General features: G+C 48.1%; 1 protein-coding gene and 1 pseudogene across 1 annotated transcript; one reads left to right on the forward strand and one right to left on the reverse strand.

The window, feature by feature from the left end:
• Positions 1-5,397: 5,397 nt before the first annotated feature.
• On the reverse strand, positions 5,398-8,473 carry LOC125152561 (multidrug and toxin extrusion protein 2-like; annotated as a pseudogene).
• A 6,508-nt stretch (positions 8,474-14,981) lies between these two features.
• FFAR2 (free fatty acid receptor 2) lies at positions 14,982-17,853 on the forward strand. Its single transcript, XM_047836938.1, has 2 exons — positions 14,982-15,121; positions 16,113-17,853. The coding sequence occupies exon 2, from the start codon at positions 16,120-16,122 to the stop codon at positions 17,107-17,109; it is 990 nt and encodes a 329-aa protein (XP_047692894.1). The 5' UTR covers positions 14,982-15,121; positions 16,113-16,119; the 3' UTR covers positions 17,110-17,853.
• Positions 17,854-19,482: the final 1,629 nt, after the last annotated feature.

The following is a 19,482-nucleotide window of genomic DNA, read 5'->3' on the forward strand; positions in this document are numbered from 1 at the left end:
AATGTTCTGTATCTTGACCTACGTGATAGTTATACAAACACATACATAAGTTGACGGTTATCAGTTGCATCTCTAAGATTAGTAGGCTTTATTGTATATAAATTACACTTCCATAAAAGCAATTTATAAAAGTCCTTTCTCAACTCCCACACCTTTTTTTGGAGCTTTTGAAAAATATTTACTATTGAGATATAGTTGGCATACAGTGTTATATTAGTCGCAGGTGTACAACATAGCGACTTGATAACTGAACGCTACTCAATGCTCCCCACGGTAAGGGTAGTTACCACCCATCACTGCACAACATTTTTATGATATTATTAACTGTATTCCCTGTGCTGTACTTTTCACCTCCATGACTTGTTTATGAGGGGAAGTTTGTACCTCTTAATCTTTTTATCTATTTCACCAACCCACCCCCACACCTCACTCCCCTCTGGCAACCCCTGTTTGTCCTCTGCACGAGTCTGTTTCTGTTTGGTTGGTTGTTTTAGATTCTACGTATAAGTGACATCATGTGGCATTTCCTTTTCTCTGTCTGACTTATTTCACTTAGCATAACACCCTCTAGGTCCATTCTTTTCTATGCCTGAGTAACATTTCATTGCACATGTATACCACGTCTTTATCCATTCATCTATCATTGGATACTTGGGTTGCTTCCCTATCTTGGCTATTATAAATGATGCTTCAGTAAACACAGGGGATGCATATATCTGTTTGAACTAGTGTTTTCATTTTCTTCGGGTAAATACCCAGTAGTGGAAATACTAGATCATAGGATATTTCTATTTATAATTTCTTGAGGAATCTCCACAGTTTTCCACAGTGGTGGCACCAACGTGCACTCCCACCAACGTGCACGGGGGATCCTTTTTCTCCACATCCTCCCGCAACACTTCCTTGTCTTTTTAACACCAGCCGTTCTAACTGGTGTGAAGTGATATCTCATTGTGGTTTTGTTTTGAATCTCCCTGATGATTAGTGATATTGAGCATCTTTTTATGTACCTGTTGGTCTTCTATATGCCTTCTTTGGAAAAGTGTCTATTCAGGTATCCGCCCATTTTTTAATTAGATTGTTGGTTGGTTGGTTGGTTGGTTGGTTGGTTGGTTGGTTGATGGTGAGTTGTCTAAGTTCTTTATGTATCGTGGATATTAATCTTTTATCAAATACATCATTTGCAAATATCTTCACCCATGCAGTAAGTTGTCTTTTTGTTTTGTTGATGGTTTCCTTTGTTGTGCAAAAGCTTTTTATTTTGGTGTAGTTCTAATATTCTAATAGTTTATTTTTGCTTTTCTCTCCCTCACCTGAAGAGACATAGCCATAAATATGTTGCTAAGAGTGATGTCCAAGAGATTACTGCCTAGGTTTTACTTTAGGATTTTTATGGTTCCAGGTCTCACGTTGAGATCTTTAATCCATTTTGAGTTTATTTTTGTGTATGCTGTACAAAAGTGGTCCAGTTTCGTTCTTTTGCATGTAGCTGTCCAGTTTTCCCAGCACCTCTTGTTGAAGAAACCATCTTTTACTCACTGTATATTTTTGCCTCCTCTGCTGTAGGGGGATTGACCATATAAGTATAGATATATTTCTGGACACTGTATCCTGTTCCACCGATCTATGTGTCTATTTTTGTGGCAGTGTCATGCTGTTTTGATTAGTATAGCTTTGTAGTATATTGTGAAATATGGGATCGTGGCACCTCCAGCTTTGTTCTTTCTCAAGGTTGCTTTGGCTCTTCGGGGTCTTTTGTGGTTCCATACAGATTTTAGGATCATTTGTTCTAGTTCTGTGAAAAAGACTATTGGTATCTTGATAGAGATTGCATTGAATCTGTAAAATCATATGCCTCTGTATGTCATCACAGATATTTTAGTCTTAGAAGTATTTTTCCTCCCTATTATGTCCTATTCAAGATTTCTATAATTTTGACATTCTCCCCTTCCTCTTTACCCAGTTTTGTCAGATCGGGAAAAGGCCCAGTTAATATTCACTTTCCCAGAAACCCTTGCAGCCAGGGGTTGTCGTGAGATACAGCGCTAGCCAATGAGAAGTAAGAAGTCTGCTAAGGAGGGCTTCTAGAGAAGCTATCATTTTCTTGGTTACAAAAAGGGATAGATTTGGGCGATGATGATATGTCAACGTAGGTTCATCATTGTAACAAATGGAACACAGGTCGGGGATGTGGATAATGGGGGAGGCTGTGCATGTGTCGGGGATACGGGGACTCTCCATGGCTTCTGCTCAGTCTTGCTGTCGACGTGTTTTACAGAATAAAGTCACTCAGTCATTCAGCTCACGTGTCCTTTACTCCTTATACTCTCCACCTCCTATTTGCTCAAAATGTAGATGCTTTTCTTAAGGTCATGAAGCAAAAAGTCAAATCTAGGGATGGTGAAGCAGCAAGCTAAAGCCCGGGTTGTTGAGGACCGCGTCTGAGAAGCTGCACCAGCCTCGTGGCCTTCATGCACCCGTTTCCTTCATGCGACAGGAGAAGGAGAAAATGTATGTGTTTAAGCCTCTGTGGTTTGGGTTTCCAGGTCCATTAGAGATCTAAGGGTTTTAGCTTTGTCCGCGGCAAGGACACAGGGGAGTCTTAGGTGCTGATTCGCCGTGGCTTCCTATTCCGGCAGAGCAAGGGCCCAGGGGGGAAAGAGGGAAGCCCTGAACACGAAGCCCCGGTCTGTGTGCTCCTCGCCCTACCTCTCTTCACAAAAGCCTCACTGCTCACTGAGGGATCTGAATTCCTCTGGCCACGAAGGAGCTGGCGGGGGGGGGGGAAGGGGGGGGAGGTGTGACTCAACATGTAGATTTTAGTTCATATAAACTTTTCGGAGAGCTGGTAGTAAAGTATTACGTCAACTGCACTGCTGTTTCTCAATCTATTTTTAACCAATTTCCGTTTCTGATAAACACAAACTGTACTTTCTATAGTCTGTGTTAAGAAAATCAGGGCTTTCCCTTCTGGAAAACTACAATTTTCAAACCACATGTACTACCGTTTTCCCCACCCAGGAATTTCTGACACTTTCCCCCATGCCTCTTGAGATTCTCTGGTGAAATCTGAGTTTCCTAAGATTCTGCAAACTGGACAGAAACCCTGGCAGTTCCCATGATGCCACACCTGGTGGGGCCAGGGGGTGGGGGGACAAGGTGCATACGGGACAGAAGCAGGTAAAAGGGAAGAAAGCAGAGGAAAGGCTGGGCTGGAAAAGGAACAGAGCACCGGTTTCACCCTGAGCTGGCTTGACTTCTGCAGGATCGGCCAGCACCTGACTGCAACACATCACAGCTTCACTGAGGAAACTTGTAACACTTCCACCGCTAAAGACTCTCTGCCCTTCCTCCTTGGCTCATGGTCAACACTGAAAGGCAGTCCAAGCTAACAGCCAGCTGCCTTCTGCTGTTTCAAAGGAGGCCTAAGCCGCTGAAAGCTACCTGGAGGTCTGGGCTGGAAGCTGCGTGTGGCCAAGGGGACCGAGGGTGGGGAGATTATTAGTCCTGTTCTTGGTCTGAAGGTCAGTTTTACAGGGACAACAGACAGAGAAGTGGGGTGGGGGAGAAAGGTTGGACAGCCTCTTCAAGATTCTATAAATAAAGGAACAGTCTCCTCCCAAGTTCTTAGTCCTGTTTCACTATCAAATCCAGATCCTTATAAACATGCATGCTCATAAATACTAAATGCCAGTGAATTCCATAGAAAGCAACAGCAGACGATATTTCCCCCCTATTCTCTGTGTATCCAAAGTGGTTAAATACAGGGAGGGAGGGAGGGGTTAAACATGACAGCCCCTGGGATCTGGGGTTAGAGCATGAACCAGAACACGTGGAAGGGATCCCAGGGAACTAGGGTGCAAGGTCATTCCGTCATGGGTTCAGGGAAAGAGTGAAGGCCCAATGGCAGGAAGCCTGGTGACCATGCAGACACTTTAAGGGAAGCAGATGACATGATCTTATACCCTTGCCTATGCGCTTGTACCCTCCTGTGTGGGATTTCTACGACTTCTACAGGCTGCTGGGAGAGATGGTTCTAACCTGGATCCTCCTAGCACAGGGGGAGCAGAGTCCAGCAGTGAAGACCATGGACTCCTGAGCCAGACTGTCCGGCTCCCAAGCTCAGAGTTCAGCTCTTCCATTTACCAGCTGTCTGACTTTAGGCAAATTTTTTAACCCCCACCCCCATACCTCAGTTTTCTCATCTATAAAATGGGGATGAGTGTGCCAAACTCATAGAATTTTTTTATTGCCTATATTCCCTATGCTGTACTTTTCACCCCCATGGCTTGTTTATTTTATAACTGGATGCTGTACCTCTTAATCCCCTTCAACCTATTTCGCCCGTCCCCATACTTCCTCTCCTCTCTGGCAACCACCAGTTTACTCTGTTTATGAGTCTGTTTCACAGAACGTTTTCAGGATTAATGAGTTCATCTTTACCAAGCTCTTGGCATAGTGCCTGACACACAGTATCAGAATGGGCAGTAAATGCTGGGGCTGGTGTACTCATTTCCTGTGTCTGTTATAACAAATTGTCACAAACACCGTGGCTTAACACCACAGAAATTTAGTCTCTGATAGTTCTGGAGGTCAGAAATCCAAAACCAGTATGGTGGTCTAAGGAAAACCTATTCCCTGCCTCTTCCATCACCTGGTGGCACTGGCATTCCTTGGCTTGTGGTCTCATCACTCCAGTCTCTGCCTTGGTGATCCTGTCATCTTCCCCTCTTCTGTCTGTCTGTCTGAAATCTCCCTCTGCCTCCTTCTCATAAGAATATCTGTGATCGGGGCGCCTGAGTGGCTTAGTTGATTAAATGTCTGACTTCGGCTCAGGTCATGATCCCGTGGTTCATGAGTTTGAGCCCTGCGTCAGGCTCTGTGCTGACAGCGTGGAGCCTGGAGCCTGCTTCCGATTCTGTGTCTCCCTCTCTCTCTCTGCCCCTCCCCTGCTCGTGCGCTCGCTCTCTCTCTGTCTCTCTCTAAAAAAATAAATAAACATTAAAAAAAAGAGTATCCCTGATGACCTTTGAGGACCACACAGATTATGCAGGATAACCTCCCCACCATAAGATTCTTCGTCATACCCGCAAAGTTCTTTCTCCCCATGTAAGGTGACATTCATAGGTTCCAGGGATTAAGACACGCATATCTTTTAGGGGGACCGTTATTCAGCCACCACAGCTGGTATTATTGGCCAGAGGCCTGGAGTCTGATTAATAGCAAGCAGGTGGACCGAGTAAAGGAAGGAGAGGTCTCTGCAGAGGGAGGTCAGGGTATGGTTACCAGCAGTGGGTGGCAAAACCCACGATGGAATCCTAAGGAATCCAAAAGGGGCAGGACTGAAGAATACTCCTGAGATGCTAGTTCTGGGCTGCACCTTCTTGTTCCTCCCCTTCAGTGGAACACCGGCACTGGGGATGTGGGGGGCAAGGCTGCAGAACTGGAGGACACTGCTTTTCTTTTTTAACTTTTTTAAAATTTACTTTGAGAGAGAGGCAGATCATAAGTGGGGGAGGGACAGAGAGAGGGGGAAACACAGAATCTGAAGCAGGCTCCGGGCTCCCAGCTGTCAGCACAGAGGCCGACGTGAGTCTTGAACTCATGACCCATAGATCACGACCTGAGCCGAAGTCGGACGCTTAACCAACTGAGCCACCCAGGCACTCCCTCATAGGCACACATTTTCAATTTTAAGGTGTTTATTTTATAAAAGTTTATATGGCAATACCAGAGACAGCACCAGAACAGGCACTTAATACACACTCACCGACAAGATTAAATACGTTAACAGAGAAATACGAACAAAACTGGATCAGCAATCAAGTTTAGAAGGCAATGAACTCTCCCAAAAGAAGGAAGACATTCAGTGTAAGAGTACAGAACACTTAGGGCAGGGAAAATCAAATCTACAGACTTAAAACCCATGGTAGAGTTAATGTTTGGGAGAAACTTAGAATTACAACTCCTTTCATGATCTCCAACAGGATAGTGCAGATTCTCAGCATAACTAAGAAAACATCACTGATATCCTTTCCATTCACAATCGGGAGAGAAACCACTGTGCGCATGACAGGGTCACCTCCCAGGCTTCATGTATCACAAGAATTATCGTGTCTAGTGTGTGGGCTGCTGCTAATTCTTCTGTTTTAGCCACGCTCACTGAAAAACTCTTATTAAACTTCCTGCTAAAAGAGCAGCGACATCAACAGCTAGAGCCATTCCACGATAGAAAATCAGTTGCTTTGGGGCGCCTGGGTGGCACAGTCGGTTAAGCGTCCGACTTCAGCCAGGTCACGATCTCGCGGTCCGTGAGTTCGAGCCCCGCGTCAGGCTCTGGGCTGATGGCTCAGAGCCTGGAGCCTGTTTCCGATTCTGTGTCTCCCTCTCTCTCTGCCCCTCCCCCATTCATGCTCTGTCTCTCTCTGTCCCAAAAATAAATAAAAAACGTTGAAAAAAAAATTAAAAAAAAAAAAGAAAATCAGTTGCTTCACTGTCAAAACATCCCCAACGGTGGCCACCGCATACCGGTTGTTTTCTTCTATTACCCTTAGCTGGGTCTGGCTCTCTGATCTGACGATATGATATCAGGTAATTTTTTTTTTTTTAAGTGAATTTTCAACATTTATTTTTTTTGGGACAGAGAGAGACAGAGCATGAACGGGGGAGGGGCAGAGAGAGAGGGAGACACAGAATCGGAAACAGGCTCCAGGCTCCGAGCCATCAGCCCAGAGCCCGACGCGGGGCTCGAACTCCCAGACCGCGAGATCGTGACCTGGCTGAAGTCGGACGCTTAACCGACTGCGCCACCCAGGTGCCCCAATATGATATCAGGTAAAATCGCTCCATCGGTGACTTCTTTTTCCAACACAGGCAGATCTGTTGGTGTGGCGTGGTCTCTTTGATCCCTTTCACCCCAGCTCGAACCTGTGCCTGCTCTGCGACTCTCTTCCAGTTTGTCCTCCAGACGAGCACCAGACAGAAAAGGGCTTGAAAGAAGACACAGACTATTAATCCAGACCAGAGACCTATTATCCCAAGTTTTGCGGCAAACACCAGAGATACTCCGATGGGAAAACCAAACACATGATAACCGATGGCGTTCACGATAGCACCAATCTTCTGTTTTCCTATACCTCATAGGATTCCACCACAGGTGCCTGCAAGGGCATCAAATAGATGAAAGGGAGCAAAAATAGGCATCACTTGGCTCACAAGGTAAAATAATAGCTCTGTCTCTGGTAAATATATAGGCAATCACATCCTTCATCGCCGAAAGTAAAATGCCCACGACGAGAGTACAGACACCGGCACACAGGAGAACAGTGATGCTAGAGTCCCGAGCCTGCTCGGCATTCCCTGCCCCCAGAGCCTTGCCCACTCGGACACTGGCCACCACACCAAAGCCAAGGGGCACCCTGTAGGCTACAGAGGCCAGTTCGTAAATGATGGCCTGGGCCCCGAGCTCTGTCACGCTAATCAGTCCTGCAAGAAAGTTCCGATCTCAAAGGTCCACTATTCAGTGCACACCATGAACATACTGGGGACAGCCAGCTGGATGTAGGAGCCCCATTCTTGGAAACAGTCCCAAGTCCACCCTCTCCAGGTATTGATGTGGATTTTTTCCCACCACATGTACAGGAGGAGAGCACACAGGAGGAACTGGGAAGTGCTGTCTGCCCAGGCAGATCCTACCACTCCAAGGTCCAGGGCATAGAGCAGGAGGGCATTCATGCCCACACTGATCACATTTGCTGCAATCCCAGTGATCACCTGAGGCATGATGATGCCCTGACTTTGTAAATATCTTGTCTGCAGCTGAAACAGGAACGCTGTAGGAAGAGCACGAATGAAAATCATCACATAAATCTGGGCTATCCTGGAGACTTCGGGTTCTTGTTTTAAGAGCAGGAGGATACGGTCCGTATTGATGAAGATGGCCCAGCAAGGAAAGCAACACAGCATCAAGATGAGGATTCCTCTTTGGAGTGTGATTCCCCACGCGTTTTAGGTTCTTGCCTCTGAAGGACTGAGACATCAGCCTGTCACAAGCGGAGGCCAAGCCAGTTCCAACTGAAATCCCAATAACATTCACCACCGATACCGCAAGAGTAACAGCATCCAGCTCGACTTTGCCCAGATGCCCACGGAAGATGGAACTGATGACGCTAATCAGGAAGATCATCAACTGGGCCAGGAACACCGAGCCCGCGAGGGCCGCCAGAGCGGCTGCCTCCTGCCGCACGTCGGCTCCACAGGCAGCCGTGCCAGCGAGGGGCGTCGGGGGGGGCTCGGTGCCTTCCCGGGGCGCGGCGGCAACGGCAGCTGCAGGGGGCTCCGTGCTGGCGCAGGGTGGAGGACTCTGCTCTTGACTTGAATCACGGGAAAGGCCGGACAAGCAGCATCTAAAAGATGACAGGGGCACCTGGGCGGCTGAGTCAGTCAAACATCTGACTCTTGATCTCAGTTCAGGTCATGATCTCATGGTACATGAGTTTGAGCCCCACGTCAGGTTCTGTGCTGACAGTGAGGAGCCTGCTTGGGATTCTCTCTCCCTCCCTCTCTCTGCCCCTCCCCCACTCACGCGCGTGCGTGCTCTCTCTCTCTCTCAAAATAAATAAATAAACATCAAAAAAAAGATATTTAAAAGAGGGTGCAAGCGGGGAAGGGCAATACGCAAACCAATGGGGGGGCGAAATGTGCCAGCACAGGACAGCAATGAGATCTCAAAGTCTACTTGGATCTACCGGTCTAGAATCATCTTCTTTCTCACTCCCCCGGAGAGCTCCATTTCTCTCTGGTGTCCTGTAGCTCTTCCCACAGTGTGATTTTATCTAAAGTTGCAGACCCCAAATCCACTGATCTCTGCCTGCACTGCCACATTCTCCTGAATGCCTGCCATCACCGGTCCTCCCCTGGGTGGCCCCGACCGCTTCTATTCTCTCTCCACTTCCGACGTCATCCCTCTGGAGACCATGCAGATCATTCCTCACACAGCAGCGCACACATCCTACATCTCATCACATCACTCTCCTCTTACGGCCCACAAGTGACTTCCTACTGCTTACGGATGGAATCCCAAGTCCTTACTAACACCCGTCTGGTCATCCACGGTCACGGCTCTAGCTTACCATGCTCCAGTCACACCAACCTCTCTGCCTCCCTCCTCCACTGCCCATGAACGTGTGCGTACATGCGCGCGCGCACACACACACACACACACACACACACACACACACGTGCTTTCTGCCTTCCTGCACCATCTGCCAGCTCCCCCGCCCAGACCCCTCCTCTGCCGGAGTCTCACAGTGGCCAGCCCCAGAATCCGGCTCAACCTCTCAGGTGTCGGCTAACAGTAACTGCAGAGACGGCCTCCCCGAAGCCTCTGGCCAAGGAAGTCCCTGCCACGTGGTGACCACTGCCATCGCCCCCTTTCACTTCCTTCACAGTGTCTCTCTCTGCATAAAGACTCCCGTGGCACATATGCTCACAATCTCTATGCTCTAGCATGTAACCACCCTCCGGGAGTGTGAGACCGTGTTTATCTTTTTGACCCTGCGCTTGGCACAGATCCCACCACATCCTAGAGAGCAGGCACATTTTCGTTGAACGAATGAATGAAACAACAGCTCTTCATTTACCGTTAGTGCCTTCCCCTTCCCTTTTGAATATTTTATACCCATACCTCCCTCATATTTGCTAAGCAGGATCTATGTCATAAAGACACATTAGCTTGAATTATCAATACTGGTGATGAGGAAAGATCCAGGCACCTTCCCGCAAAAGTAACGGGAGTGCCTTAATCTACAAAAGAGCTCGCAAGTGATTCCCAGCTGGGATTTCTTATGAAGGTCCCAGAAGAAGCTAAAATGAGGCAACTGCAAACAAGTAACTCAGAGCTTGTGAAAATGGATTTCTCTCCATTCCAATTCTTCCGCTTATCCATCCACACATCATCCAAGAAATAATTATCAAGTGTCCAATATGTGCCAGGCTCTATGCCAGACCCTGGGGATACAATGGTGAGAAAAACAGCCATGTTCCCTGCCTTCACGGATAGTTTCACAAGGGAGATGGACAGTAAGCAAATCCTCACATGATAAACGTATTATAACAAACTGAGATACACATGTGCTGTGAAGGAATTGTAAAAGATGCTACGACGGCAACAAATAATTACAAAATAAAGTCTTAAAAATTCAACTTGTAAGAGCACCAAAAATAGCTAAGAATCAATGCAAGAAATGACGCGTAAAACCTCTCTGCTGAATACGCGGAAACACTGCTGAGAGAAATTCGACACCTAAAGAAATGGAGATATGTCATGTTTCCTCGATTGGCAGGCCCAGTGTGATTCCAATGTTGACAGTTCCAAATTGATCTATGCCTTCAACACAGTCCCAGTCAGAACTCCAGCAGGCTTTTTTGTAGAAACTGATTTCTCTGGAAATGCAAATGACCTGGAAGAGCCCAAGCCATCTTAGAAAACAACATGAAGTTAGAGGACTTACACTTCCTGATTCCAAGGCTTCTTATAAAACTACAGTCATCGAGACGGTGGGAGATGGTAAAAGGAAAGACGTTAAGGATTGCTAGAACAGAAGAGAGGTTTAAGAAACAGACCCACTCAGATACAATCAATTCGTTCTCAGTAAAGATACCGAGGAAATTCAACAGGATGTGGGGCTGGATAGGTAGGTAAGGATTTCTTAGAACATGAGAGCACAAAACATAAGAGGAAAACAAAATAAGCTAGACTTTGCCAAAATTCAAAATTGTTTTGTTCTTCAAGAGACCATTAAGAAAATGGAAACACAAGGCATACAGTGGGAAAAAATATAATACCCATAATCTAACAGATGACCAGTACCCGGAACATAAAAAAGAGGCACAACGTCAACAGTCATCAGGGAAAAGCGAATTAAAACCACAACGAGATACCAGGGCCTGTAATCAGAATGCCTAAAACTTAAGACTAACACCTATCAAGGGGCTGGTGATGCTGTGGAACAGCTGGAATGCCCGTACATTGCTGGCAGGAATAACAATGGTACAGCCACTTTGGAAAACTGGCAGTTTCTTAAGAAGTTGAACAAGAAGTTGACCATATAGCCTAGCCAATATACTTCTAGGTATCTGCCCAAGAGAGCTGAAAGTACATATTTGCACCAAGATCTAAACAACAATGTACATATAGCAGCTTTATTCACACTAGCCAAACACTGAAAAACAAAAAAATACTCAAATGTCTAGCAACAGGTCAATGGATAAATAAAATATGAAATATCCATGAAACAGAATACTATTCAGCAACAGTGCTCCGAGAACATGTACTAAGAGAATCTAACTGCACCTAGGAGGTCAGGGAGGGCTTTCTTTTTTTAAAAAAAAATTTTTTTTTTCAACGTTTATTTATTTATTTTTTTGGGGACAGAGAGAGACAGAGCATGAACAGGGGAGGGGCAGAGAGAGAGGGAGACACAGAATCGGAAACAGGCTCCAGGCTCGGAGCCATCAGCCCAGAGCCTGACGCGGGGCTCGAACTCACGGACCGCGAGATCGTGACCTGGCTGAAGTAGGACGCTTAACCGACTGCGCCACCCAGGCGCCCCAGGGAGGGCTTTCTTAAGAAGGAAGCGGGCATCTGAAAGAAGGCTGGGGACTGACTGGGGAGGAGGACTGGGTCATAAGAAATAGAGCGCTGCAGGCAAAGGCTGGGTCATGAGCCCCCGGCAGAGGGAAGGTGGCACGTTTATGGAAGCGAGAGATGGTCTTGCAGAGACAGCAAGGAGAGAGAAGAGACATATGAGTTTAGGCTGGAAGTTGGCAAGGGCCATGCCGAGCAGGCCTTATAGGCCTTGTTAAGAGTTTTGACGTTGGGGCGCCTAAGTGGCTCAGCTGGCTGAGTGCCAGACTTCAGCTTAGGTCATGATCTTGCGGTTCATGAGTTTGAGCCCCGGGTCAGGCTCTGTGCTGACAGCTCAGAGCCTGGAGGCTGCTTAGGATTCTGTGTCTTTCTCTCTCTCTCTCTGCCCTTCCCTATTTGTGCTTTGTCTCTTTCTCTCAAAAACAAACAAACATTAAAGAAATTTGTTTTAAAGAGTTTAGATGTTTATCCTCAAGGCAATAAGAAACCTCAGAAAGGATTTTAAACAAGAGGGTGATATAAGTGGCTTGATATTTTTAAAATATCCCACTAACTATAGTATGGAGAACTGACTGTCAGGATGTGAGTGGCTGGGAAGGAGCTGGTCATGGCCCCTGCCAACCTCCTGGTAATAGACTCCGGCTTACGCTGACATGGGACGATGGAGACGGAGAGAGACGGACGCCTTCAATGGGCTCTGAGAAGTGTGGGACTGCATTCAGGGGATAAGGAAGAAGACGGTGTTGAGACGGACTCCAAGATTATGGCTCAGGGGATGGAATGGGAAGAGATCCCATGCCCCAACAGGGAGAATGCTGGAAGAAGGCCTAACTTGTTGGGGAAGGTCAGCTCTGGACACACTCAATTTGAGATGCCTGGGAGACATTTGAATGACAGTGTCTCTCAGGCATTTGGACATGTGGATGTGAAGGCTCACAGAAGCCCTGGATAGAGATTCAAAACTGGCTTTTGTGAAGATGGTAACCGACACTACAGAAATGCATGCAACAGGCCGAAGAGCTACACAGGACCAGGACGAGAGAGCGCCTGAAGCCAAGTCTTAAGGGACTCGAACATTTAGAGGACCATCAGGGAATGGTGGGCCGGTGAAGGAAACTAAGAAGTGACCTGAGCAAAGTCAGGGAAACCAGAAGAGCATAATATATGAGAATTCACGGAAAGAGAATGTTTCAAGAAGGCTATGGAAACTGTGTGGAAGGCTAATAAAATAGGAAGAAAATGTCCACTGAATTGAGTTGCATGGAGGTCACTGCCAATCGTAGGATGAGCAGGTCCTATGGAACAACAGAGGTATAACCCAGATTCGAGGGGATGGGGGAGGGCACTGATTGAGGAATAAGGAAGTAGAGAAAGTGATTATACATAAATTTTAGATAACGAGCCCAACTTCCTATTCTGACAAGCTGGGCTGTAATAATGATGAAAGAAAGCTGAACTTGGGAGAGATTGTGAAAGACATGGTTTTTGTGAAAGCACAGTCCTTGAATTCGGCCTCAGAGGTTGCATTTCCTTTTCATGTGACATAGGTGGGTGTTGTGAGTCATGAGCCCCAAGTTTCCTTTATTTTGTTACCTTCATAACTACCCCAAACATGGAGGAGGGGGTTCAGTGGGGCCTCGCCAACACAGGTGACAGGGTGCAGTGACATGAGAACAGGCACAGGCAGGGGACGGACGGGCCAAGGTAAAGCGGCAGTCCTACTCAACATCTGTGTTCAGGAAGTCTCTGCTTTGCCATTAAATCCAGATCCTCATGAATATTTATAGAAAATCATAAAAGCAAAATGATACAAATAAATTTGGGAGCAAGCACAGATGGCAAAACAGAGGCCCCTTCCCTACCTCAAGAGGAAAATAAGTTCTGGCTTGGTTTCCTCCGTGTGTGTATCTGGACAGGGCTTTGAAGAGCTTCTAGAGGGGCTACACAGACAGGGGGGTAGGGGATGAGGAATGGACAAGGGTGGCGCAGAGGTCAGGAGCAGCCCACAGGGAGAGGGAACACGTGGGGGGAAAGACACCGAGCCTGGGCACAGCTTCCCTGTAAAAGGGACATCAGGCCTCCTGAATCCCTGACACTCCCCCAAGTCAGACGGCATGTCGGTGGCCTCAGCCTCCGGATATTTTACCAAATGGCTCAGTCGCTCAGACGCTGCCAGCAGGCTTCCACTCATGGGTACCCACTAAGTGCTAAGCACTGGCCCATCTGCTTTATAAGCTCATCCACGCCTTACAGAAATCCTGAGATGGAAGTATTCCCATCCACACTTGACTGAAAAGGAAGTTAAAGTTCAGAAATTTATCTGCCCCACCGGCACCCTGATGTTTATAGCAGCACTATCAACAATAGCCAAAGTATGGAAAGAGCCCAACTGTCCATCGATGCATGAATGGATAAAGAAGATGTGGGGTGTGTGTGTGTGTGTGTGTATACATATACACACAATGGAGTACTACTCGGCAATCCAAAAGAATGAAATCTTGCATTTGCAACTACATGGATGGAACTAGAGGGTATTGTGCTAAGCAAAATTAGTCAGAAAGACAAATGTCGTATGACTTCACTCATATGAGGACTTTAAGATACAAAACAGATGAACATCAGGGAAGGGAAGCAAAAATAATATAAAAACAGGGAGGGAGACAAAACATAACAGACTCTTAAATACAGAGAACAAACAGCATTGCTGGAGGGGTTGAGGGAGGGGGGATGGGCTAAATGGGTAAGGGGCGCTAAGGAATCTACTCCTGAATCATTGTTGCACTATATGCTAACTAACTCGATGTAAATTAAAAAACAAATTAATTATTAAAAAAAAAAGAAATTTACCTGCCCCAAGGTCACAGTGGAGGGACTTGGGTTTGAGCCCACATCTGCATGACTCTAAATCCCACACTATTTCCACCAGAATAAGACGCAGGCTAGGCGAAACCAATCTGTCTCAATCAAGAGGGCAAAAGAGACCTGTTGTGGGCAGAGGACAGGAGACCATACAGGGGGAAAAAATTTAAGAATGAAAGAACGTAGGAAACTTCTTTTCTGAAAATGAGAAGAATCACAGAAGAAATTGCCTAGAAAAGAGAAGATAAGATCATCTGACTTGAGAAATAGGAAAAATGCCTGGGATTGAAAAAAGAATTCAGGACCTAGGGACAGAGAATGTGGGTTTGGCAGGCAGAGTGAGGGTCTCTGGGGGGCAGGGAATGAAGATGCTGGCGGCGGGTGCCCATCCTTCAGGTCTGAGAGGAGACAGTGCTCAATTACTGACCTTCCCCTCTCCAGTCACATGACTCATGCTAGTATAAAAGCTTTCTACCAGCAGGTTCCTTACAATTTTTTTTTCCTGTGTGAAATGGGCAGTAGCAGTGGCTAAAGCCCTGTTCCTCTTTCCCAGAAGCTTTCAGACTTTCCTTCAGGACTAATCCCAAGAAGCCACCTATCTGGACTGCAGACAAGGCAAGCAGCTAACCCAGTGCTTGTGCTATGGGCAGTGATGCCAGGATCTGGATTGGAGGGGGAGATGCTGGGGGGCTGACGCAAGTCTGTGAGGAACTGGAGACAGGAGCCAGTGTAGGTGGGATCAAGGAAACAGGCCAGGACATCAAGCCCAGAGAGGGAGGATGGAGGGGCCGGGCTGCATATGGGCAGCGAGGGTTACAAGCCAAATGGAAACTGAGTTGACCCCGTTAAGAGTTCTTCTGTTTATAGTCAAAACACCGGGCTCTGAAGCCAGTTGCTACCTGTGGGCTTTCCTAACCGTTCTCTAGAGTCTTTTAGGGGGCAAGCCCCAAAAGACAGTACTGGCTCACCCTTCCTCCCCTCTGTCCCTCCCTACATATCACTAGCTTCCTTTTTCCAATGCAGTCCCAGAGTCCGGCATAGGTCAGGAGAGGAAAAGGTGGAGCAGAATCTGTGTTCTGCAAAAGGAGAGGAAAATGAGGTAGGGAGATGGGCTGGGGGCCGGGCACCTGCTTCCTGGGCGTGTGGCAGGGTCCTGTGGCAAGCCGGCACTGGGTCTCAAGGCCTGGGTTTGTTTTCCTGGCATGGGTGCTCCTGACAGACGGCTCACAGCTCTCTCCCCGTGAGATGCCTTTGTGAGATGCCTTTCCCTCCGCAGGTCTCTGACTAAGGGACCCAAGGAAAGTTACGAACTGATAACAGTAACTTCCTGTATCTGTGAGGAGAGGAGAAAGCCAAGGGTTGGTCCCCCCCCAGAGACACATGATGGCGAACGTAATAACTCCTGCTTAATATCCCGCCCCAGGCAAAGTCAATAATTGCTCTGGGCTGTTCTGGCAGGTGGTGTAAGCAAAGCAGTGGTGGCAACAGAAAGGTCTGGCCTGGGAGGCAGAGTGCGGCAGGGAGGACGTCCGCGGCCTGAACCAGGCGAGGGTCCCTGGGCTGTGAGTGGCACCTCCTGACCCTGCCTTTTTCCGTCCTCTTCCAGAGCAACCATGACAAACTGGCGCAGCTCCATCATCCTCACGGCCTACATCGTCATCTTCCTCACCGGTCTCCCTGCCAACCTCCTGGCCCTGCGGGCCTTCGTGGGGCGGGTCCGCCAGCCTCACCCTGCGCCCGTCCACATCCTCCTGCTCAGCCTGACGCTGGCGGACCTCCTGCTGCTGCTGCTGCTGCCCTTCAAGATGGTTGAGGCCGCCTATAACTTCCGCTGGTATCTGCCCGAGCTGCTCTGCGCCCTCACGGGTTTCGGCTTCTACAGCAGCATCTACTGCAGCACGTGGCTCCTGGCGGGCATCAGCATCGAGCGCTACCTGGGAGTGGCTTTCCCCGTGCAGTACAAGCTGTCCCGCAAGCCTGTGTACGGAGTGATTGCTGCCGTGGTCGCCTGGGTCATGTCCTTTGGTCACTGCACCATCGTGATCATCGGTCAGTACTTGAACTCAACCCAGCAGACCGCAAACACGAATGGAATCACTTGCTATGAGAACTTCACCGAAACGCAGCTGAACGTGGTGCTTCCGGTGCGGCTGGAGCTGTGCCTCTTCCTCTTCTTCGTCCCCATGGTGATCACCATCTTCTGCTACTGGCGCTTCGTGTGGATCATGCTCACCCAGCCCCACGTGGGGGCCCAGAGGCGGCGCAGAGCTGTGGGGCTGGCTGTTGTGACCCTCCTTAATTTCCTGGTGTGCTTCGGGCCTTACAACATATCCCACCTGGTGGGGTATTACACGAAGAAAAGCCCCCCGTGGCGGGTCGAAGCCGTGGTGTTCAGTTCCCTCAATGCCAGTCTGGACCCCCTGCTCTTCTACTTCTCTTCATCGGCTGTGCGCAGAGCCTTTGGAAAAGGGCTGCAGATACTGCGACATCAGGGCTCCTCCCTGTTGGGACGCAAAGGCAGAGAGACAGCGGAGGGGGCGAGTGGGGACAGGGGTGTGAGTCAAGCCGAGGGAGCACCGAGTTCCGACTTCACTACAGACTAGGGGGATCCTGGACCTTTGGAGGCACTCTGGGTTACCTAAGAATTGAGCAGGCTGGGAGAGTGGGAGCACGGGTCAGGAATCCTCAGCCCCGATCCACTACTGGGGCTGTGAAAACCTCTCTCAGCAGCTTGGTGTCCCCTCCTGACTGAAGTTTCCAGCCCAAAGGAGCACAGCTCTGTGACAAAAAGAAGAAATGGTTAGGCACAGAAGCACCATCAGACCAGGGTTTCGGAAGCAACGTAGCTAATACAAATCCAGTCCCTGTGACGTAGCCGGCAGCTGGGGATGACCGGGCTCAAGCGGAGTCCTTCAAGCAATCTTGCTATAAGCTTTGAACAACACCTAGACGCCGGTCTAGCTGTGGGTACCGGAAAGAAGCCAACGGGAAAGAGGTGGATGAGAATACCAAATGAGGTCAAAGAAGACTCAGGAAGGTTATAAGCCAAGGGGGGGGCGGGGATTAAGAGGGAGGACTGGAGACTCAGGCCTCTGATGATCTAGGTTTGCACTGTATCTATCGCTTCCACTTGCTGCTTTGTAAGTATGCTCCAGTCGCCTTCGTGCGTGTATCTTGTCTCCCTGCGTCAAACCTGCCGGAGGTCTGGGTCTTGTCTTCCCCGTCCGTGGCAACCCACACGGGTCAGGACGCAGCCTGGCACCCATCAGTCAGAGGTCAATACCGGCGAGCCCAGGAGCAGACAACCTGGCCTGGCAGACTGAAAATAAAGACGGTAAAACTCTGCAGCGAGTGTCCACAGTTTTTGTACTTTTCTGCAAGGCTGGGGTGGGCGAAAATGCGATGAAGAAGCACAGTCAGCAGCAGCACGGGGGGAAGGGGATGCATGGGAAACCACAGAAATGGCTGAAGGTCAGGATGTAATGAGTAGAGTGACTGTCGGGGCTGGTGGGATCCCGTTTTAGATTTGGCGAATGGAGACGGGACCTAGAAAGAGGATGTGAGGTGAATCCTGACTTCATGTTGTCAGCTGCATCTCAGGGGCCTAAAACACGTAACCCTCCGGCTTAGAAGCCTGCAGAGTTTTCCTACTGTCACGAGTTCTCCTCCAGCAACTCCTATCCTATCATTCCATTACCTACTTTGTATCCTCTCTCCCTGCCCAATCCCACCTTCCTAACTCATCTCTCCCCAAGAAGGAGCCCTGGGCCACTGTCTCTGGTTAACTGATCCCAGCCCCAGCCTGGCGGTCGGCAACAGAGGCTCTACATCAGAACTGTATGAAGAGGCACAAAAATAGTACACGCCCCCCCAGTCCCCCACCCCATGCCAAGCTCCTGACTCTTTGAGGGTGGGGCAGCGGATGAGCCTTTAAAAGCCCCCCAGTGATTACTCTAGGCAGCTCGGGAAAGGAATCCCTGGCCTCACTCAGGGGCCCAATCTGTCCAAGAAAATATTCTTCAGAGAGACCCTTCCTATTTGTAAGTCCCTCTCGCCACAACTCCATACTCCTTCATCTTCCGATTGCTTACTTTTCCCAGTTATAAAACCCCACTCAAAATTCACTTTCTCCAGAAAGACTTCCCTTCTAATTCCCACCCAACTGAGCTCCATTTCTGTTTTCCTTCCTCAAACACCACTGGACTGCTGTAAAAGCCCCAGCTTCACGGTCGTTTCTAAGCTGTCCTTGGGCAAGTCCTGACCTCTAGCCTCCCTTTCCAAACCATAATCATGAGGATAATGTATGCCTCCCAGGGTTATTCTGAAATTCCAGTGAGACTGTATATATAAAGTTGCTGAGAAATTTTACAGTATCACTTAGCTCTAAGAGACCAAACAAAACGAAACACCAATATGCCCCAACTTAAAAGAAATAAGGTAGGTAAAAATTAGAAATGATGGAAATCGTATATTAGATAGGTAACCATATAGGATGATTATCAGTAATGTGTGAGAAAAAAAATCTGGGATTTTTCTGCTGACTGTACATCTGGGATGTATTACACCTTCCGAAAAAGCTTATTTGATTTGGGGAGGCATTAAAAGAAATAGAGTCTAAACAAGCCAAGACTAATCCCATTTCACTGAGGTCTTAATCAGTAGCATGTTCAGCACCTGAGCTACACATTATTTTTTTAAGACATTAGCTCAGGAGTGCCTGGCTGGCTCAGTCAGTAGAGCATGAGACTCTTGATCTTGGGGTCGTGAGTTTGAGCCCCATGTTGGGTATACAGATTACTTAAAAATAAAATCTTAAAAAAAAAAAAAAAAGACACTAACTCAGGGAATCAAGCCCAGAAGAATTAACCAAAATGTTTTGGAGAGTTGAAACCCTATGACCGTGATGACTGAATAAATGCCAGCCACTATTCCAGAGAAGTAGCCTAAGATGATGGAGGGAATTTTCGAAGGTCAAC

This window comes from Prionailurus viverrinus, chromosome E2 (genome assembly GCF_022837055.1).
Source record: "Prionailurus viverrinus isolate Anna chromosome E2, UM_Priviv_1.0, whole genome shotgun sequence".
NCBI classification, from domain to species: domain Eukaryota; kingdom Metazoa; phylum Chordata; class Mammalia; order Carnivora; family Felidae; genus Prionailurus; species Prionailurus viverrinus.